The 22,299-nt window shown below is 44.8% G+C and overlaps 1 protein-coding gene across 9 annotated transcripts in view; it reads left to right on the top strand.

Annotated features, from left to right (window-relative positions):
• The window catches only part of ABCC5 (ATP binding cassette subfamily C member 5), a 73,324-nt gene that overhangs the window by 37,427 nt on the left and 13,598 nt on the right, over positions 1-22,299 (top strand). For 6 of the 9 annotated variants that reach the window (XM_069792532.1, XM_069792528.1, XM_069792531.1 and 3 more), the window contains 11 exons: positions 3-156; positions 303-431; positions 1,810-1,996; positions 2,748-2,837; positions 5,206-5,395; positions 6,132-6,291; positions 6,717-6,795; positions 7,720-7,833; positions 8,899-9,063; positions 9,789-9,872; positions 12,472-13,582. In XM_069792532.1, the coding sequence (XP_069648633.1) occupies positions 3-156; positions 303-431; positions 1,810-1,996; positions 2,748-2,837; positions 5,206-5,395; positions 6,132-6,291; positions 6,717-6,795; positions 7,720-7,833; positions 8,899-9,063; positions 9,789-9,872; positions 12,472-12,531 (1,412 nt within the window). In that variant the 3' untranslated portion in view covers positions 12,532-13,582. Of the gene's footprint in view, positions 1-2; positions 157-302; positions 432-1,809; positions 1,997-2,747; positions 2,838-5,205; positions 5,396-6,131; positions 6,292-6,716; positions 6,796-7,719; positions 7,834-8,898; positions 9,064-9,788; positions 11,349-12,471; positions 13,583-15,502; positions 16,409-22,299 lie in introns of those variants that run through there. The other 3 variants (XM_069792538.1, XM_069792533.1, XM_069792536.1) reach the window with 3 other exon arrangements.

Raw genomic sequence — 22,299 nt, 5'->3', positions numbered from 1 at the left:
AGTTGATGTTCGTTTGCCATTTCAAGCAGAAATGTTCATCCAGAATGTCATCCTTGTGTTCTTCTGTGTGGGGGTGATTTCTGGGGTTTTCCCCTGGTTCCTGGTGGCAGTGGGGCCCCTCATTGTCCTGTTCACAGTTCTGCATGTTGTCTCTAGGTAAGTGTATCAGCTTCTTTGACTAAAAGTAGAGATACTTTGACCTGTTATTAAGGACATAGGCTTCTTCAAGTATATATGCATCAGTGTACTGGTTGGCATATGGTGGCTGTATATATCACTTAAAAGTGTTTCTTTGCCTCCAGAGTCTTTATTCGAGAGCTCAAGCGTCTGGACAACATCACACAGTCTCCATTCCTGTCTCACATTACATCTAGCATACAGGGTCTCTCCACAATCCATGCCTACCACAAAGGACAGGAATTTCTGCACAGGTCAGTCTAGATATCCATCTGAGAGTGGTGAAGCACAAAGCAGGGTGTGACATGTTTACATTCAGAAAGATTTATTAATGAGGTTTGTAGCTGGTAGCATACATTTGCTCTAAGAGTGAAAGTTACTTTTGGGGGAAGAAAATGGGGGAGAACAAGAAGAAGGGAAAGGGAAAACTCCCCATTAGCCAACTGGGAAGAATAGTGATGGAGTCCCAGGTGAATGCCCTTCTCTGGGGTTCTCTGCAGCGCAGGAGGTGGCAATGATAATGGTGAGGACAAGTTTTTGGCCACACTTTTTTCTTAGTGGTATATACTTTTCATCAGGTCCTTCTCATACTTGCTATTGTTTGTTTCTCCTTATGATGGTATTAGCATTGGTTAGAGGATGCTGACAAAACCTCAGTGTGCATATTGATGAGCTGTTAGTCTCTGTGCACATGTATAATTGGATAGCATTTATCAAGTATTTAAGTGACTGTTATCCACCTTGTTATACACTATGCTTGGTTTTCTCTAGTATAAACTAAAATCTGCAAAACAAATGTTAGGGAGGGAAAGTGGAACACTTCTCATGTGAGCAGTAGTTGCTTCCCGTGAGAACCTGCCATAACAATATCAGGCTTTTGCAGGTGCAAGGTCATAAGACCATCAGTGTGGGAGCAGAGGGAAAATTGCCACAGAAGCTCTGGAAAGATAGTGCTACACTAGCTTAGATGAAAGGTTCCAGTGGTGCAAATAGCAGTCCCTTAGCATTGTTGGTGCTAGAGCACTAAGGCACTGCACACACTGGGCAGCAGTGATTGGTGTAAAACTGAGTTGCACGTTCAGAAAACCTAGTTACTGGCTTTGTGAAAAATCTCTCGTGTGTCTCACCTTAAATATACTTTCTCAGCTCTGCAGGGTCAGGACTGTAAATTAAATAGCTATTGATGTGTTTTAATTAGTGTCACCAATCCTATCACAACTTACAGTAACTTTCCTTTTTTTACATTTGTGTATAACACATATTCTGAAGCGCTGCTGCTGTAACCCTTGGAGTGATGTGTAGCCATCGAGCATCCTCTGGAAAGTCTTGCATAGGTGAAGTTGTGGTGAAAGTGTGTGTAATGTCCCTGAATTTTGATTCACCCCCAGTATAATTCATTGTTGTACACAGAAACTTGGTAGTTTGACTTCTGAGAGTTTGAGCTAAGTAGATATCTGACATTCAGGAAAGTTTGTAAAGTCTCAAACTCGGCCATGAAAGCAGGGTTTGTGTCAATGATGGACTAGTCTTCCTGCCCTGAATTCTGATACTGGAACAGGAGTTTAAGTAGCTGTGCTATTTGTAGAACACCAGGACTGTGAGGTCTACTAACCTTTCGTGGATTTGTTTCAGGTATCAGGAGCTCCTAGATGACAATCAGGCACCATTCTACCTGTTCAGCTGTGCAATGCGCTGGCTAGCTGTACGGCTGGACATTATCAGCATTGCTCTTATCACAACCACTGGCCTTATGATTGTCTTAATGCATGGCCAGATTCCTCCTGCCTATGCTGGGCTGGCTATCTCATATGCTGTGCAGGTGAGTGTGTTGACATACTGTAATATTTAATCTCTCCTTTAATGTAGTTACTGCTAATAAGCAAAAGTAACAACATTGAAAACTTTCCTTAATTCGCTAGAATGGAAAAAGATACTGTTATCCCTTTTGGTAACGGAGCGGAAAGCAATTCAAAGTGAGGACCTTATTGCTAGCAGTCAAATGACGAATTATGAGGAGCTAGGTGCTCAAGGCCATTGTCTTGGGGAGCTGCCTCTTTTTAAATGATGAAGTAGAAACCATTTAAGGCTCTTCATATGCTGCATATTGCAGTTTCCCTGGATATTTCCAGAAATTGGATTGATGATACATCAGACATCTGCCAAACTGATGTCTTAATGTATTGCCCGCAGTATATTTTCAGAGTGAACAGGATCCAGTGTTGCAGCTGTGCAGGTTAGAGACACTTCAGGGCTCAGAATGCTTACTATTAGAGCTGTTGGTTGTCCTTTTCTGCCTCCCGGTGGTAGTAAGGTGAAATTACAAAACCTAGCTGATACTTAAAGCTCTTGCTTGTGGGAAACCTTTCTAAACTGCTGGCTTTCCAACTGATGAATAAATTATGGTTATTTTAAAATTAACTATAAACTAAAATTAACTTGCCTTGGGCACCTTAGCTATATGATGCCCAATGGCAAGAATACTTGTATCAAATTTTCATTAGGTTTGTCTCTTAATTCAATAACAAATCACAGCTCTCTAAATTTGTCTTTGTTTTCTCCCATTGCTCCAGTTAACAGGGTTATTCCAGTTTACAGTAAGGCTTGCTTCAGAAACAGAAGCTCGCTTCACCTCAGTGGAGAGGATTGATCACTATATCAAGGTAGGACAATAATACATTTAACTGCCTGTTATAAAATTTCTTGTTGCTTGTTATGTTGCTGGCATAAGAGAAGAGAAAGTCAGCCATAGTCTTCCTTAGTACAGAATGTACGTTTCTGATCTTGTAAACACATTAGTGCGTGTACTGTAATACTGCCGAGTGGTTTATGAAGCATGTATATAAGCATTGGCAAGATGAATAGCATAAGAGCTGGTAGGTAACTAAGCTTACAGGCATCACTTGCCTGGCATCAATGAAGTTACATAGGGATATTGAAAGTTTGCTAACACTCTCAGTAAAGAGTGGAGTGTGTGAAAGGGATAACTGGGAATTCAATACAATATTTTAGAGTAAAAGGATGGTGTCCTGGCATCCTTCATCCTAAACCTAATGGACCTCCTTCATTTAAACATAGATAACTGTTACTTTATCTACATGTAACTCTGCTTCATCCTAATAAGTGTACTACTTCTTCCACAGCTCTCGTTATATAACATTTTTCTATATGTTATATATTGTGTATATATTTTTTTATATATACATAAAAAGTTAAGCAAATGCTTTCATTGCAAACATGGGAAATGTACTAGGCTAAACATGAGAAATATCCCAAACTAAATGCTTAGCAAGCTGCTCTGATTATCTGTAACCCTTTCTTCATAACTAGGATTTGTGTATGCAGAACTGGGCATAGGTCAATGAGGAAAGTGTAGCTAGGAGAAAGCCTTCTACTGGGTCTGGTCTTTGAGGTGAAAGGCTTTTTTTAAATTAACACATAAAACACATTTCCTCTGAACTTCAGAGGAAGATATATATCTTTTTGGTAAATCTGGGCTATGTAGTAGTTGATATTTGTAGAATTTTTCTTTTAGCCTGTTGATTTAATACTGAAGAGAAAAAAAATTTAAAGCTGCCCACTCCGTCAGTTAAATAAATAAATCCTCTTGTGGCATCTAAGTAGAAAATTTCTGTGTATGGTAGACTTGGTGACCGCGCAAGCTGACAACTGTCTGCCAAATACTGCCTGGTATCTCTCACTGGGCTGAGATGGGTTTATCACTGTCAGGCTTTCAGTGGCAAAACCTATAGTTGTAGGCTGTTGTGGTGGGTTTTTTTTTGTTTTTTTTTGTTTTTTAAGTTACTGTATGTCACTTTATATCGCTACTAAGCAACACTTTCTGTGATTTTTCTTATTTGGATCTCTAGACAGCCATTTTATTATGAAACTGTAAAAGTAGTTTGAATCTAAAGAGAAAGAGTGCGTGAGCAGCGAAACACCATGCAGGTTCTGTATCTTACCAAGTCCCAGGCTTGGCTTCTTTCAGTGCAGGCTTCGAGGTTGCTGTTATGAGCACCAGGCTCAAAGAATTGGGGTACTATCGTAGCAGATCACTGTTTTTCTCAAACCCTTGGGGTACAATTAATCTGCCTCTAACTAGATGTTGCAGATGTCCACGGCTGACATAGTCCCTGTGGGATCTCTCTATAGTCAATGTAGAAAATGGCTATCTCCAGAGGGCAATTTATTACCTGTTGTATGTGTTTATATTAGAATGAGAAAAATCACACTCCAGAAATACTAGCTTCTTTGCAGTGACTATAAAGGACTTGACGGGGCCTGGTTCAGCTGGAGATTCTTCCTTTGTATGGGTTTAAAGTTACATGAGGTGAATCCCACAACAGGATTTCTGCCATTCTTTGAGGCTGTTTGTGCCAAATATGGGAAAGTGACCTTGGCTTCATTCTAAACATGCTATAAAGGCACATGTTTGGCTTTCAGAGGTTCTGCCTTTTTGTTTAATCTGTGAACTGCTTAATGAGGGACCTATTAAGGGGCGGAGTAAAATAGCAAAAGCGAGCAAGCTGGAAGGGACCTGACTGACTCAGTGATTTAATAGAACAGAAGAGAATGAGGAAAAGAAGGAAGAGGGTAGCATTTGTACAATGTGTCATGTGGGCGTTCTCTTCTGTCAGAATCAACAGAGGTGACCTTGGCATGGCACAGCAAATGAGACATAGAAACAGAATGGATATTCCATCCAGTCTTTGGGTGCCATGAAACTCAGTAGGATTGTGCTCATAAAGAATAGGCCTAAAATACTTCTTGAATACCATTGATGAAAAACATTGTGTAGAAGGGCCAATGTCATTATTGAGGCAACAGGAGGGGAATAACAGTGTGGTCAATGTAACACAGCAAACTTCTGAACCATTGGGCCCACATCCAGCCACACAGCTCATCATAAAACTGCCATAAACTGATATGGGCTGAGTCTCCTGGGAAGAACTCCTGCTGAAAGCTGCAACTGATAATTTTCCTTTCTGGTGTTTTGTTTACTGGAAACTGACCTTCTGGGTTTTTTTAAAGACACTTTCTCTGGAAGCTCCTGCTCGAATTAAGAATAAAACTCCTCCTCTGGACTGGCCACAGGAAGGTGAAGTTGTTTTTGAAAATGCAGAGATGCGGTACCGAGAGAACCTCCCTCTAGTACTTAAAAAAGTGTCCTTTACCATCAAACCGAAAGAAAAGATTGGCATTGTGGGAAGGACAGGCTCAGGTAAGGAAAAACACTAAGCAGAGTTAAATTATTACTTTTACAGAATGACAATGGAATAGAGTGGGGCAGTCATATTGGTTCTCCTGTCTTTTCTGTGTCTGAGTGAATTGTTAATTGCACAGGAGTGGTCCAGCAGTCTGTCAGTGGTGGATTCTGTTCATGGGCATACATAAGCAGCATCCTTGTAAACAATAAGGAAAAGAAGTTTCCATTTAAAGTAGAGGGATATCCTACTATGCCTGAGCCAGTATGCTCATAATGTTTAACATCCCAAGCCACTTAGCAGCACAGAATGCTACCTACAACATACTCATTACAGCTTATTTGACTCTTTTGAAAGTTTTTTGTAGTGATGCTGCAGCCAGGTTTGGCTCAGGAGCCTGTAATGTAAAGAATCAAAACGCCTGTTTGTGAGATGACTTAAATCAACTCCAAAATGTAGTTTCTAAATAAGCAATTAATATTGTTATATTGGGCTTATGTGGTAAAGTTTTCGTAGTTGGTGTGGGGTGGCACTGCAGGGGTAGCATCTGTGAGAAGAGATTAGGAGCTGCCCCTGCAATTACTTAGAAGTTTAAATGCTGGACCCCAGCATTTACCAACATTGTTTGCCAGGACTTTATGGTATTTTAAAATGGTTTTCTTACACATGGACAGCTTTTAAAATACTTTCTCATCTCAATGCTGCTATAACTCTGTAGAAACACTAGTATTGTTTTTCCTGTCTCATTTTTAGGGAAGTCTTCCCTTGGAATGGCACTCTTCCGTCTCGTTGAACTGTCTGGAGGCTGCATTAAAATTGATGGAGTGAAAATAAATGACATTGGTTTGGCAGATCTTCGCAGCAAACTCTCAATAATTCCTCAGGAACCTGTGCTATTCAGTGGCACTGTGAGGTTAGTGAGACCATAAGAAGGCAAGAAGGACTAAGCGGGCTATCAGCTTATACTTGAACTCAAGTGGGTGCCTAGTGAGATGTTAGTTCTCAAGCATCCTGTTCTCTGTTATTGGAACAAAAAAATCACAGCTAAATGATTTTAGCTGGCCCAGTGCAGAATTGGATGTGATCGTCCTCTGTGGAAGTCTTGCTTTCCCTTTAGATTTGATTGCAGTTTTTTATATCTTTGTCTTCCATCTCTACTCTTTTGTTCTTTGGCTACTCTAACCCTAGCGTGTTGGGAACTTCTGATTTCCTTGGCAAGAAAATTCTGTCAGTGGAAGCCTAGATGGGAATAATCCATCTGGATGAATTAGCACACTGCTGTTTTGCCATTCATTGCTGAATAAAAATTCTGGTTATGTTTTCTGCTTCCCCCTCCAGATCAAACTTGGATCCTTTCAATCAGTACAGTGAGGAACAAATCTGGGATGCTTTGGAAAGGACTCACATGAAGGAGTGTGTAAGTATTATGTGTCTGTGAGATATATGCTTGTGTTTTGGCTTCCAAACCAACATGTTCTGTAAGTAGCTACTTCAGAGACCTTTAGATAAAGCTTTTTCTTTGCAATTTTTTCCCCTCATTGTTGATGCTTTGACTGATTCCCCCCACCCCCGATTTTATAAAACTGATTTTTTTGGAGAATGTGCCATATTTCTGTTGTGTACTTTTTTAGTATGTAGCATAGCAGAGTGCTGCTTCATCACATGGACTCCCAAGGTGTTACAAGATTTCAAGTGGTATTTTTTTCTGTCTGTGCCTTAGGGGTGCATTCTGCATTTACATTTGTGAGTATAAATGTCACACATGCACATTTATACTGAACTTAAAATCTACCCTTTGCGAGGCTCTCTGCAGCAAGTCTCACTGCCATGACATTTCTAATTCTTCTTTTCTTGTAAGTCAAGTGCCATGTACAGCTATGGTAGTAATTCATGCAGGGACCAGGTTCACTCTTTTCTCTTGGTGAGAAAGATTGTCAAGAGGTCTGTATTCATGTTGATATGACTTTGTACATGGCGTGCTTTTTTTGTAGAAATGAAATACTTTGTACTTAAGTCATTCCAAGGTTGCCTACTGAGATGATATAGCTCTATAGAACACTACTAGCTTAGTCCTAGTGGTATTCTCAGGAGCTACCACTGAGTCACAGGCATTTCAACAGGACTGAGCAGGTCTGATGTTGTATCGCTGTTCTAGCATTAGTTGCTTGTTACTAATTTCCCCAACGAAGACAGCGAAAAATGGACAGCAAAGTGTGACAGATACTTTGGAACATGGGCAAAATCAGATTTGCAGGAGGAGCAACTGTTTGTCTCATGCCATGGAGATACAAAAAGTCTGTGGAATGCTCTAAGATTTTTTTGCTGCTTCTTTCCCACACAGGTTGCCCAGCTGCCTATGAAACTTGATTCAGAAGTGATGGAAAATGGGGAAAACTTTTCAGTTGGAGAGAGACAGTTACTGTGCATAGCTAGAGCTCTACTGCGTCGTTGCAAGGTGAGCATAGTGATGAGAGAAATAGCTGGAGATACCAAACTGATAGGATTGAGCAAGCCTTTTTTTGTGCCAGATTCATTCTATCTGTCAGAGGAATCACACCAACAATTATTGTGACCCAGAGAGGTGTAGGGTTGTAACAAGAAAGGCATCTGTAGCCAGCTACTGGCTTCTGTAATGTCGTGCCATCAGAAAGGTATTGCTTGTTAGTGTTAATAACAGGGTATCAGACTAGCCTAATCATTTATTCAGAGTGTCCTGTTACTGGTGAGCATCAAATTCTTTTCTTCTTCCACCTTTTTGTGAATGTCAGCCAAGTCATTTCCTTCTACATGGTGCCCCACTAAAATGTAGTCTCCAAGTGGAATTTGGGATCATGCTATGCCAGTGAAGTTAAAGGTTTTGCAGGAATGGAAGACAAATATAATTACAGTGAGAAAGGACTTTTGGATTGACATTGACTAGGATTCTGATTTTAACATCCTTTTTTTTTTAAATAATTGCACACCATAATATTTTAAGGTTCACTCTGCATCTGTTTTAAAGGCAGACTTCTCAGCAGAAGTTACTGCTCTCTGTGCAGTACCTGCACAAAAAAAAGTCTAGTTTAGCTTTGACAAGACACCATTCCAAATCAGTTTATGTCTGAGTCCGAGAGGAAGGGTAACTCTTTACGAGCATAAGAAAGCTAGTAAGCCTAGTTGGTATTGACTCATTCCAGAAGGAATGTCACCATCAAGGATGTGTCAGATTAGTTTACCAGTAAAATTTGAGATTTAGCTGCTGAATGTAAAATAAATAGTAGTGGACACTTGAGGCCCAGGTCAGAATCCAAACATCTCGTGGCTCTAGGATGTGATCCATAGAGTAACTTTGTTGAAGGCAATTGCATAAAGAAAGCTGAAAAGGTGCTTGTAAAAACTACCTTTGTGACCACAGCTCTGTAAGGATTGCCAGTTGTGACAACTCTTGGTCATGGTAATTGTGCCCACTCTACATATTTTTATGTTCGAGGGGGGAAAGCGTTGCTATGGGTAACAGCCAGGATTATGTGCTGCTTTTCAGATTTTGATACTGGATGAAGCAACAGCTGCTATGGACACAGAGACAGACTTACTGATTCAGGAGACTATCAGAGAGGCATTTGCAGACTGCACTATGTTAACAATTGCTCATCGCCTGCATACGGTACTGGGCTCTGATCGGATCATGGTGCTAACACAAGGACAGGTAAGCAGAAAGACTTGTGGTTGCAGTTCCTGTTGCGGTCTGGTGGTGCCATATGTGCATGCTGAACTGAAGGAACAGCTAGTATTGCAGGGTGGAAAATCCTCTGTGTTCATTCACATCCTTGGTAATAATACTCCAATAGAATCAGTTATTGCCTGACTGTGACAAGATCAAAGAGGGCAAAATTTCTTTTACGCTCCGAAGAAGTACCATACAGTAATAGTCTCTCTTTTAAAAGAACTCCCTTTGTAGGCTAATTCTGAGATGGGTAATAATGTAAGCATCTCTGCTGGGGCTCAGTGGCAGTTTCCCATTACTTTCATGAAGCCCTGTGCTATCAAACAGGCATATGAGAGATGCTCAGAGAGATTCACTTTTCAGGCTTCCATATGGCAGCCATAAACAGTTAAAGCAAATGTGAGAACATTTGGCAAGGCTCTTAAAGGTAGAGAAGGCAAAACCCCATAGTGTCTGCCTCTGTTTGCCAGAGCCACCAGAGGTTGCTTCCTGCTGGGTAGTTCCAGTGTTTGTCTGAGCTAGTTTGAAGCATCCCAGGTTACAGTATGTAGGCATAAATGCACATACTTTCACCGCTTGATGTCTCATCTAAAGACGAGTACCATGTTTTTTTGGCTTCTTTACTACCGTGTCACAAGTCCAAGGGGTGGGAATCCATTTTCTGCTGGATTTTACTGACATACTTTACCTGCCTTGTTTGCTTTTAGGTAGTGGAATTCGACACGCCGTCTGCCCTTCTGGCCAATGAGAACTCACGCTTCTATGCTATGTTTGCTGCTGCGGAGAACAAGGTTGCTGTCAAGGGCTAAAATTCAGGGCAAAGTCACTTTAGTTTTGGAGAGCGACACTCCCTGCCTGTGGCAGGCCAGCTCTTCTTCCTCCTCCTCCTCCTTCAAGCAGATTATTGCCTTTTCATCTCTTAATTTTTAGCACAATGTGTCAAGCCAGAGAGTTTTTAAAACCGTGTCAGAAGAATTCTTCATGTTTTTATTATTGTATTTATTCCATAATCATATTACTAATTTTTTGTTATTAAATGCACTCTACGAATGGCTCAGGGAGCCATAGTTATAAATGTATCAGAGGCCTATAATGAAGCTTTATACATGTAGCTATACCTATACATAATTCTGTATATAGCCTATATTTACAGTGGAAATGTAAGCTGTTTATTTTATATTAAAATAAGCACTGTATTAATAACAGTGCATATTCTTTTCTATCATTTTTGTACAGTTTACGGTACCGGAGATCTGGCTTTGTTATCGGACTGTATCAGACACCATTTTGTCTTTTACAGTTGGTCTTTTCCTAGTGCTGGATTTTATGCGTGTCTGAGTGGAAGTGAAGCTTTGCAATAGTGTCCTTTATTGTCACATCTTTGTTGTCTAGCGCAGGGGAGAAGAGCTCTGTGGTGTAACTATTGCATTGTAATTTATCAAAGCTATTTGGAGCATCGCTAATGTTCACCACGGCAGCAGCTGCTGCTTCCCATGATGCTTTCTTAAAGCAGGGTTTTTAGTGATCTCCTGAGTGGAGAACCACTTCTGGGTCACATTAAGGCCTCGTATTTTCTCAGTGTCCTGATACGGTATTTCTTACTGTATCAGCAGGGTTTATTTTAATGCAAGCAAGCCCAAGCTCCTCCTGCTTCGCTGATCTAACACAACCAAAATCTAACTGTTCGTGGAATGATCTGTAACAAGTTAATCAAAAGGTTCAAATCATACCCTGTATGCTAGCAGGAAAGCCTTTTCAGAGTTGCTTCAGCTGACTGACTCCTTTATCTGGAAGCTGCTAACACTCCTCAGAGGTTTAGGTTGGCTTTCATTGGCATGGGTAACACTAACTCTTTGTTCTGCTCACTTGTACTACAGTTAAACAACATCAATATTTCCTGTTTCTTTATTGCACACTTATTAAGGAAACAGTCCCCCACCCCACATCTTCTGGAACTTTAAACAGGTTCCTGTTGATCAGGATGTAACAGTGGTGTAGGACATTGTTTTCTTACTGTAAAGAGACCTACCTCAGGTTACTAGGTCCTGCATAGTACATTGCCATGATCACTGTACACCATTCCTGTTTTACAGGACCTGTGGCCCAGGTGGGCATGGTCGCTCCTATAATAGCCGTGACTTACTGAATGGTCAGCGTTGCATGTCTTTGTCAACTTGGACATTTTGTAGCCTTAGCATGTTTGCAAAATGTCTCATTGAGGCAGAAATCTGAAAAGTAAATAAAACTATTTTGGGTTTTGTAAATTTTATTGGCTTAAGTAGTTTGTTTTGGGCACATAAATAACTTCTCACCTTTTTGAGCTCCGGGGGACAGTTTTTGCAGGCTGGTTTTTTTTTTCTTGTCTATGCACCATGGCCTGATCTTTCTTCCTTCAGAGTGGAAGTGTTTCTTTAAAAGTGTAGTGGGTAATTTTTGTGCCCTCCAGCATGGGGGTGGCTTGCAATATATGTATGTCTGTGTTGAGTAGTACAGGGAGTAATAATTTATAATGTAAGTATTCAAGCCAAGTAGCAAGGGGGGAAGTCAGACGGAATACAGAAGATCCTTCTTAGGCTCAGATTTTTCCACTTTGTTTACCTGCAAGCATTACTGTTTATAATGTGGACATGACTGCCAAGTCACAGCAACAAGCATTTCTACCTACCAATACCACAGGCAAATCATGGTATTAATGGAGCTTAGACTGTAGTTTGAAGAAAGCACAAAAAGCATCATTTGTTGTAGTTGTTCTTTAGTAAGTCTTGTGCTAAGCAAGAGTTAACTAGCACAGATCTTACCCTGCTCACAGGCCTGGACCCAAGTTTACTCTCTGTCAAGAACTGGCCACCACTTTGCTCAGTGTTGCTCAATTCAAGGAACAGTGTGACTGACTGTATGTTGTGGTTAGGAAAGGGAGAAGCAATAGGCCTCTCTCCAAAGAACACCTGGCTAAGTGGGGGGTTCTTTTTTATTCAGAAACTTGAGGACAAAAAGAGAAACTGGGGAGGGGTACAAGGGAGCAGGGGTGATAGGTCAAAGAGGTAATGCCCTGCTTCTTCCCTAAAAGTAGAGCTCGGTAGAATGTGAAGGTGAAGGTTGCATACCTTAAAGGGGGAGGGAGAGAACATGGAATGCACCTGCCTAAGACTGTGTCTAAACAGTTCAGTCGGTTGTCATGTGCAACTCTGTCAAGGACAGGATTGTCTTGGGCCCTGCAGAACTGAGTTTACCCCATGAACTTCAGTATTTCCCTTGAAGAAAAAGGGCTAATGTACCTAGTTCTCAAGTGCCACGGGGGTCAGCGTAGCTTCATTTTGCAGCTAAGGCTGAGCTAATGGCAGTCTGAGCAAAAGGGGAGCCATCCTGATCTTGTCCTCCTTCTTCTTCCAGGCTGGGAGTTCCTTCCACTTTCCTGATGCCAGCACTGGTTCTTGCCTGGTCCAGCAGTGACCCAGTTCAGAAAGCTAACTTGCAGAAAGTTCACCTTCCAAAAGCAGGAATGCTGTACAAAGAAGGAGACAGGAAGGCACCCCTGGAAGGGAGGTGAAGTAGGGCTGCTCTTTTCAGTAGGTGCTAACTGTAACACTAGCATAGGTATGAGAGGAAGCTGCGCTCAGGATTCATTGCACCAAACTGCTGCTTCCCAGTTACAGTCTCCTAAAAACGTGAACACTTTCCTGCTGCTTCAGCGAGCTGAAATAGCTCAACAAGGTGTCAAACAAGGGATGTGGACAGCAGGGATTAGCTCAACCATTTTGTTAAACCTTAGCTCCAGCGTTGTTACTTTGGAGTTATGGAAATAGACTGCCAGAGGGAAATGTTCTTTCTGCTGTAATCACTTATTTGCTTCATTTGGCACTTGTCTCCCAGACAGTACAGAAGTACTGCTTCTCACATGGGTAGCAGTAATTTTTTTACTGGCTTTCGTCCTGAACCACAGGAGCAAGCTGAGGCCTGGCCTAGGGCCCTGTCACTGAAATGGAAGGAAGAAACATCAATATTTACAAATGAGACTGAAATATCTCTATCTTTGAAGCATTCTACAAGAGGTTGTTGATGATGGGAATTTCCAGGAATTGGATCCTGCTTTAGAGTTTATAGTGTGATATCGTAGAGAAGACTTCATCCTGTGAGGAGTAGAATAAGACTTTGGGATTGGGACAGAGGCTTTTGTTAAAGAGATCCTATCCAAAATAGCATGGAAATAACACATCCTTCTTAGTATACAGCAAAGGCTGTGGGCCAAGACTAACAGGTGTGCAACTTGAGAGAGATTTGCCTGGGATAATTGGTTTGCTGTGTCACCCTCAGGAATTTCAGTTGCATCAGTTTTGCTTATTCTGTCCAAATGCAGTGAGTGCAGCTGATTCCAATTCATTATTGTAAGCTTAGAGAGTCTTAAAGTGAATGTGTTCCTGCTCATCTCGTCTATCTGATGAATGGAAATGTTGCACTTGTTTGGGACTTCAATCAAAATGCAGGTAGGATTCTTCTAAAATTACCCAGTCAGGCCCTGAAGTTGTGCTAGCTTGAACGCCTGAGGAGACTTCACCATTACCTGCTGTGAAGATCATGCAGGGTCAGATCCCGAGGTTGCTGGGGCTGTGCTCTGCCTATTAACCCTTAGATGAAAGCCAGAGGGAGATCAAGCAGTCTTGGTACATTCCTGGGAACAAAGTTTGAGAAAACACACTTGCTTCGAAAGGCAAATGGTATGAGTGAGAGAAGGTATCGGAAGGAAAGAATAAATGCAGAAAATTTGATTTATAAAAGGAGGATGTGGAGAGAAAAGGTGGCAGGACAAAAAGTTTCTCTCTCTTAGAAGGGGATTGGGCGAAGACAAAATTCCTTCTTGAAGGTGCTTCAAAAGAACATACTGAGAGGATGTAGGGTGGCTGTAATGCCCTCATTGACCAAAGAGCTTTCCTGAATGCTGCCTTGTTATTTTTTACTGCAACTGTAGTGTGTGTTTTACTACATATAAACAATCACACAAAGGTTTTCTTTATAGTCCCAGCTTCAGGTCGGTCTAGGATAATACTGTGATTTGTTTTACCCGCAGTTCAGCTGGTGACAGCAGCCACATTGTGCTGGGGCCACGATTTCTGCCTCGAGTATGACGATGCAGTGGAAACTCAATTGGAACTTGGTGCAGATGCTGCTGTCGCTAGTGTGAGGCTTGGGAGGCTTTTAAGAATGTACCACTATGGGGTCATTAAACCCACAACCATGTAATAAATGTTCTGTGTCATCCAAAAGACGTGCCTTGGAGACTCGTCATGCGTCTGAGGTAGGCAAAGCGTAACAGTGAAAATAACTTACAGAAGTGTCACTACATGGGGCAGAGATCTCCTGTACGCTGCTTTTGGGCTGCGTGGAGTTCAAATCACGGTTACTTCCAGCACACCTCCTTCCTTCCAGCTTACTGTTTCCTACCGTTGCTGTACAACAAGCAGTTGTATAAGGCTGATAATTTTGTGGTTTCTGTCCTTTCCGATTTAGGGAGGTAGCAGTGGGTGGTGTGTGACTGATTGCCTCGAGCGCTGGGGAAGAGTAAAGCAGAGTAAAGCACGTTATACCTGAGCTGGGATCTGGGGGCAGTTGGCAGTGAGTGTTGGAGGCAGGCAACTACGGGCAGCCAGGGTGGGAGGGAAGAGATTAAAAAAAGGGGGTGTGGGGGGTTGGTGGTAGAGGGAGGCTATTTAGGGTTAGACTGTGAGCTAGATGTGAGGAGCGTGACCAGGAACGGGATGGAGGAAGCCAAAATAGGTACTGGTGGGATGAGGGTGCATGCATCAGCCCTGCTGGGAGCTGTGGCGTGGAGGGTTTTGGGTTGTTTGTCTTGGAGCTGGGGAGGGTGAAAACAAGGTGTTGAGGCTACGTGGAGGAGGCAGAGCTGGCTGTGAGGCTGCGCCAGGGCAGGAGCGAACCGAGTGGGCCGTTGTAGCTGTGCCAATGGCCGTCCCCAGAGCAGGAGCAGGGGATCTGCGTGTCCGTGTCCAGACGGCGGGGCTGGCTGGGGGCAGAGGAGGAGTGTGTGTACGGATGGACGGAGCCCCCGGTTGGCGTGCAGGGCTCCACGCGCGGGTGAGGGTGGGCGTGCAGCGCGGATGCCCACACGCGGGGGTGCCGCAAGCGGTTTCTGCGCACGCCTATGCCGGAGCAGCGCACGATGCGCGCACAGGTACGCGCCTGCCAGCTGCGTACCGGGCACACGACGAGCGCTCGCGGGGAGGCGCGCGTGCGAGGAACGCACCGGCCCCGCACGCCCCGCAGCCACCGGCAGGGGCGGGCGCCCCCGCCCCCCCCGCCCCCCCCCCGCTGCGCGCGCAGCCGGCGGGCGGGGCTGCCCTCGAGCGCCCTCCCCCGTTGTCCCGCGCGCGCGGCGCCGCCTGGCGGCCGAGCCGGCGGCTGAGCTGTTCCGGGCCCGGGCCCGGCGCTCCCTCGGCCGGTGCCGCGCGGGGCCTGCGCGGTCCTTTCCCCCCCCTTCCCCGCCCCGGTCGCTCCGGCCGCCGGGGCCTCCCTCCTCCCCGCCCGCCCATGGATTTCACATAGCAGCCGCCGCCTCCGCCGCCGCCTCCTCCTCCTCCGCCGCCGCCGCTCCATGGCGGCTCCGGCTCCGCGGCCGCCCGGCCTGTGCTGCTGCCGCAAGGGGTCCGCGGCCGGGCCGGAGGCGCCGCCGGCCCCGCCGCCTCCTCCCGAGCCGCCGCCGGACGTGGCGTCGGCCTCCAGCTCGCAGCTCTTCAGTCTCCGCCACCTGCACCTGGGGCTGGAGCTGCGGCCCGAGGCGCGGGCGCTGGCGGGCTGCCTGGTGCTGGAGCTCTGCGCCCTGCGGCCGCAGCCCCGCGCCCTGGTGCTGGACGTCCACCCGGCCATGCGCGTCCTCTCGGCCGCCTACCGCCGCGCCGCGGCGGGGGAAGCGCCCTGCTCCTTCGCCTTCTCGCCCGCCGAGGCCGCCGCCGCCGCCGCCCCGGCCCCGCTGCCCCCGCCGCCCTGCCCGCCGCCGCCGCCGCCCTGCGCGCCGCCCTGCGCCGCCAGCCCGCCCTCCACCGCCACCTTCCTCTCGGCGCCCTGCATCGCCGCCGGGCCGCTGCCCGCCGCCTCCGCCGCCGCCCCGGGGGAGCCGCCCGCCAGCCCCCCGCCCGCCGCCGAACCGCCGCCGCTGCCCCTCTTCGCCCAGCCGCCCTGCTCCGCCTGCCCGCTCGGCTTCAGGGTGGACCCCTTCACCGACTACGGCTCGTCCCTCACCGTCTCCCTGCCCGCCGCCCTCCAGCCGCACCAGCCCTTCCAGATCATCGTCCGCTACATCACGGCCGACGGCCCCGCCGTGAGTACCGCGCTGAGGCGGGGGGGGGAGATGGGGACGGCAAAACGGGAGACCGCGTCCCGGGGCGGCTGGCGGTGCCCTCCCGTGCCACCCGCGCCTTTCTCATGTTTTTCCCTCCTCCCGTCATCGGCCGTCGGGGAAGCGCCCTGGCCCCGCGGCGAAGGCAGCGGGAGGTGTTTTTCACTCTCGGCTCCTCCTTTTGTGTCGCCGTCCCTCCGCTGCCTCTTCCCTCCTGGCCTGACAGCCGCCTGCCCGCTTGTCAGCGGCATCGGTCCCCGGCGGTGCCGGTCCCCTGCCCGCTGCCACCGAGCCCTGCGCGGTCCCACGCCGCGCTCGGCAGTGATGCTCGTACGCCCACCCAGCCGCCCTCCTTCCTTCCTTTCCCCGTCGCCCGGGCCCCCAAGGCTATTCACCCCCCCCACCACGGCAGTCGTTTTAAAGTTTTTCGTCCTTTAAGGGCATCGCGGTTGTTGGCGAGGAGCGTGAAAATTTGAAAACTCCTGCCTCGACCGAATTCTTCGGGACAAGTTACATAATCGGCAAATACAGGAGCTTCCCTGTGGGTTTTGCCAGGTGCTTACCAAATCAGGCCTTTGCGCACCTAGGTTGACGTTCCAGCGAGCCGTGGTCAGGAGCTTTGAGAAGAGCGGAGTGAGATTCCACGTATTCCTACAAGTTACCTGCTGGAAAAAGGGATGAGAAATGGCCCAATACACACATTTCGATGCAGCTATGGGAGGTGCTCTTGTGTCTGTGTGAATTAGCCTTCTTCAGCAGTGAGATGCTTTAAAATTCTGTCACTTCTTTTAAACCCCTGGTATTTAGATGCACTTTATTCCTGGCCTTTTAGATGCTGTCTAGCAGATCTTGTGTTTTTAAGAACTTATGACAGTGAAAATATAAAGTTATCGCTGCAACATTAGTTCTTTTTGTCACTGTATAGCCCCTTCAGGTTGGGAACTGAACTAACGTGATTTTCATCATGTGGTTCTTGAATCTATTTGCAAAAGGAATGTTTTTTTGAGAGTCTTGCAACTTTGATGTCTCTGTCTTGCCTAATGGAATTGACTCTCAGCCTGCTGGTTTGGTATTGCTGTTGCATTGGTCAAAACCAGTAAATGTGCGCATCTATTCGACTATTATAACATATTCAACAAGAGCAGGCTTTGAACGTAAGGTTTCATGCAAAATAACCTAATAGCAAGTACATACTAAGCCTTTCATTATGAAAGTGTTGCTGAGTAGAATGAGTTTGCTGGATCTTTTTCTGTCTCATTTTAATACTATGTTGAAGCTCACAAAAATAACTTCATCCTCAGAATGATCTGGATAGTCTTAATATATTGGCTCACTTGGAATAGTGAGTTTCACGTGAAGTGAAGGCTTTTATTGACAGAAGTTTCCTTTTGTTAGATAGTGACTTTTTAACATGCTGGTCCTTCCCTAAAAGTGCAAAAATGAGGTGAAATTCTGGCACCTTAAAATTTCAGATCTACTTGTAAGTGAGGATATTGTTCCTTTTCACTTATGGAACTCCTGGTTTTACTATTTCCTTGTACAATACTCTGCTGAAGCTTTTCTGCACTGAAGAGGTATATGGGTGATGTCTTTCAGGGCCCACAGTGGGTTCAGAAGATTGTGTTCTTTGTTTTTTCAAGATTCTATGGAGAAACCTCTTTCGTCTACTCTATGGTGGGAAGGCTTGAAAGCTAATTTGGTGTTGCTCCGTGCTCTATAATCATTCTCAGTCTGGCTGAGCCATACCTCTCAAAGTACACGGTAGCATACTTTACTCCTCTCGAATAAATTGTTTTATTTTAGGCTAGCCTGTGCTTTCTGCTGGGTTTTGCCAGCCCTGTTGCTGAAGGGGCAGACTGTCCTGCTGTGTTTATGGAGAAATGATCTCAGATGTAACGGAATACTGATCTGAGACTCGGCTTTAGAAATGATCTGAAAACCGCTGGAAGGCGCAGGGCACTGATTGATGTGATCTTCATTAGTCTCACCTTGCGTTAACACGTTGCCTCCTTGGCCTTGCACACAATCCAGGGTGAATGTTACATACTTGAGGATGCTGAGTAGGGCATTTTTTCCATTCCCTCTGTTGTTTGTCTTGCTTCCCCTGGATCAGACGTGAACTAGCTTTTCTTCATCCTGTCTTTTGAAGCCTTTACTGTACCTTTAATGGCGTGTACTGCTTCAGTTGAAATGAAGCTACAGGGACTAGCGTCAAAAGATTATTGATGGTTACAGTGTCAGGGGCATGCACTGCCCTTTTCAAGTGATACTGAAAAGTAGAAGCAGGCGTGCTCGCTGACATAAATCGTACCACGTTTCCTCGCTCACTATTGTAGATTTTGGCTGGCAAAATATTTGTCCTCGAGTAGCACCTGTTCTAGCTCTTCATGTTCGCACGCTGAACTATTTTTTTTGGATCCAAAGTCATTTCGTGCTATTGTAGTGCTATCTGTCATTGCTGTTTTTCAGCCTAGTGTTGCATTTTAATAGGGATGAGTAACCCATATGTGTATAAGGGTGAACTGGTTTATACTTGTGTCTATACTCGTGTCTAGTACATTTCCTCACAGTACCTTTTCTCTGCGCAAGCGAACAAACTTTACAGTGTTAGACCTCTGTCTTCTAGAAGTTCTGTTTTCTTTGACCTTTCTCTAAATGTAATCTTTTTAGGTCAGGGTTTATTTTCTATGGGACCCTTAGCATACTTGTGGGACCTATAAAACAGTAAATTCCTGTTACAGTGCTGCGTGGACGTGTTGGCAGTAAGATCAGCACTGGAGATAGTAGTCTGTTTAAAATTGGAAACCTGTTGTCTTGATATACTTGGTTTGAGCCATCTGGATATGTTATTTGACTGTCCCATTATTTCTCCTGTGGAGGAAGGAGCCAAGATCTTTGGTTGTTTGATGGACATTGAGGGACAGCTGAGAGATTAAATCTGCCTTTCACAGGGCATTCCAGCTCCCTGCGCTGTTAGGAAACCATATGCTCGGTACATCACCAGTTTGCATCAGAAGCAAGACTGTCATAAATATTGTGTGTCTCTCATGGTGTGGGCTGAAGGCACACGCTGATCAGATGTGTCAGTGACAGTGCTCTTCCTCCCCTTCTTTTCCCTCACCCCTTACTTCTTGGTCCTACAAATACTCGTTCATAAGATTTTTTTTTTTTCCCCTTCCCTAGAGAGAAAAATCTACATCTGTCTCTTGCCCACTGTGTCACACCTCTGATTTGGCAGCACACATGTTAACGCCAGTGCTATTTTCTTTCCATGACAACCTTAAATGCAAACCCCACTCTATGTTCTGGTATAAAAAATTATAGCATTTCTTAATTTTCAGGATTCAGCAAAAAGGACAGCCCTTTTTGCAGTGCTGGGAACTTCCCTGTTGTTCCATTAGATTTGTCCTGATTCCTCAGTCCTCCTAGAGTGACTTGTCCTGGTGTGCTTTGCTCTTGTCACATCCTTCGCATCTCAGATGTGCAGTTTACTTTGTCATCAGATGGAGCGGCTTGTTGTTTGTCTAGAACGGAAGCTGTGGCGTTGCAGCTCTTCTCGGGAGCTTCATCAATAATGCAGGTAGAAACATGGAGAGATTTAAAATTGAAAGAGGCTTAGCTAATTGCCGTTGTCATTTGCCAGATTTGGGTAAAAGATTGTAATCTAAGTCAATAAAAAATATGTTTTTGGCAGGTGCCTTATAAAATGTGAGCTTCTTTGCAGTATGTGGGCAGGGGGAACCTGGACTGCCCAAAGCCTCTCTTCAGCAGAGGAGCCAAGCAGCAGGTTTTTTTACTTGAAATGCATTGTAGAACAGCTTTAATGTGTGAAACAGCTCACCTGTATACTTGAAAAACTAGATAAGAATGATGAGCATTTGACGAGTCACGTATATTTCTGAAGGGGAGCACAGGAGGGATTTGGATGTAGAGTAGATGATATGGCCCCAAATACTGCTCTGTCCCTGTGTACTGCTCCACCTCCCTGTCCCCAGCAGTACCCTGCTCCTTGCACTCCTTTCTGGGATGCTGCTTATACTCGTTTTCCCCAGTCCATAGTCCTGCCTCTGTCCGGCAGCATAGCCTGGTCTATTTATATTACAGATCTATTTATATTGTTTCAGGATAACTTTCATCATTGTTCCAAGTGCATCTGGAAAGAGAGACAGAGGCTTGCCATGTAGCTGCAGACATTAGGAAACAGGGGAAAAAAATACTTCATCCTCTGCAAATATTTTCCCTCTTGGCCTGTGGGGCTGGTGCTTCATTTAACTTCAACCAAATGTCAAATAAAGGGGAACTGGTTGAAAAGAAATTGTCCTTAATTTATGGAGTTTCTTGTAAACAAGAATCAGCTTCTCAGTTCCCCTTTGCTTCCTGCTTATGTTTTCTTCCTGCTCTGGTCAGGGAGAACTTCCCCTTATCTCTCTGCTCTAAAGACATCATCTGTCAACCCTTTTTCCTTCCTACTCCAGTGTTGCAACTGAGGTCTGGTAGTGTCTTATATCTCTGTTTTCTTTGTTAGCCTTTTCTGTCTCTCAAAAAGCAAAGGAAACAGAACCTTTTGAAGGTGAGCCTCTTCAGCAAGGCCAATGATATGGATTGTAAGTCAGACTTTTTGTGATACAAGCACAAAGCCACTGATCAGAGGAGTGTTTTTAAAAGTTGGCATTGGGGCAGATCTTGAAAAACTTAACTTCTGAGCCTCCTTCCTGGATCATTAGAAAACTACTACCCTGGATTAAAACATAGCACTTGCATTTTTATGTGAATGTGTGTTCTGGGCAGAAGCTCTTAGTTTCAAACTGTGGGTTTTAATGAGACCTGTGTCCCCAAATGCCTTCTGGAATAGTTGACTCCAGTTCCACAATGTCACATCTCAGAGACGATATTCATTGCTGTGAAATGCAGGTATCCATGGAGTGAAAATCTGTAGCTGTGTAGTGCACCTCGGCTGTGACCTAGGGATTTGGCCAGTGGCATGCTGAAATGCAGCATGTGGATTTGAAGAGTCGCATAGCCTTAGCCCTCGTGGTGCAAGTGAGGCAAGGTTCATCAGAAGTCATGCTTTAAGCATGCTTCTGGCCCAACAGACTTGAAACAGAAGAGGGTACTCTTAAAACAAATTTCAAGATAAGTATGCTGCTCTGAGATTAATTTTACTTCTAGATAAAGGTTTTTAATTTTGTAATGCCTCCCACCTAGAAAAAACTGCATTTGCCAGTGGAAGCGTGAACCTCATACGAATAACTGAAAGCTGCTGACAGTGTGTTTCCTTTCCTTAACTTTCACTGATCTCCAGAGGTACTGCTGAAGTGAATGATTTGGGAGTGGAGCACACTGACATCGGAGGAAAAGGGTCTGAAGGCAAGGGAAGAAGATAACAAGAAGTAACCTTATAGGACAGAGGGGGAGAGAGAAAACTTTGACTTCCAGAACACAGAGGTTAACTAGGAGACAGAATTGTAGTATGTTGTTAAAATGAGAGCAGACATAGTACCCAGGCTTCTCTTCTGTAAGTATTTCATTGCTTTCTCTTGAGGACCAGAAATGAACTAGTGTCTGCACTAACTGCTATTCCCTGAATTCAGATTTATTGGTTGCTTTGATCTAAGAATTCAGCAGACTCAGAAGTTTTATTCCTTGCGCTTGACTGTTCCCAAGACTTCCAGTGGTTCTAACTTTATTGCAAGTTTCACAATATTTGATATTTTCCATAAAAGTTCAGCTCCAGAGTTCTAGGATTACAAGAAAATCCTTATTTAAAATTGCTCTTACGTTCCAAAGTTGGAGGCAGGGAGCATGTGAAAGCATAAACATTGCATTTGAAACAGAAAACCAAAAAGGCAAATAACCGCAATTTTTCATATTAT

The sequence above is a fragment of the Haliaeetus albicilla genome, chromosome 9 (assembly GCF_947461875.1).
Source record: "Haliaeetus albicilla chromosome 9, bHalAlb1.1, whole genome shotgun sequence".
Lineage (NCBI taxonomy): Eukaryota > Metazoa > Chordata > Aves > Accipitriformes > Accipitridae > Haliaeetus > Haliaeetus albicilla.
The sequence above is the reverse complement of the archived record's forward strand: the minus strand, read 5'-3'. Positions and strand labels throughout refer to the sequence as shown.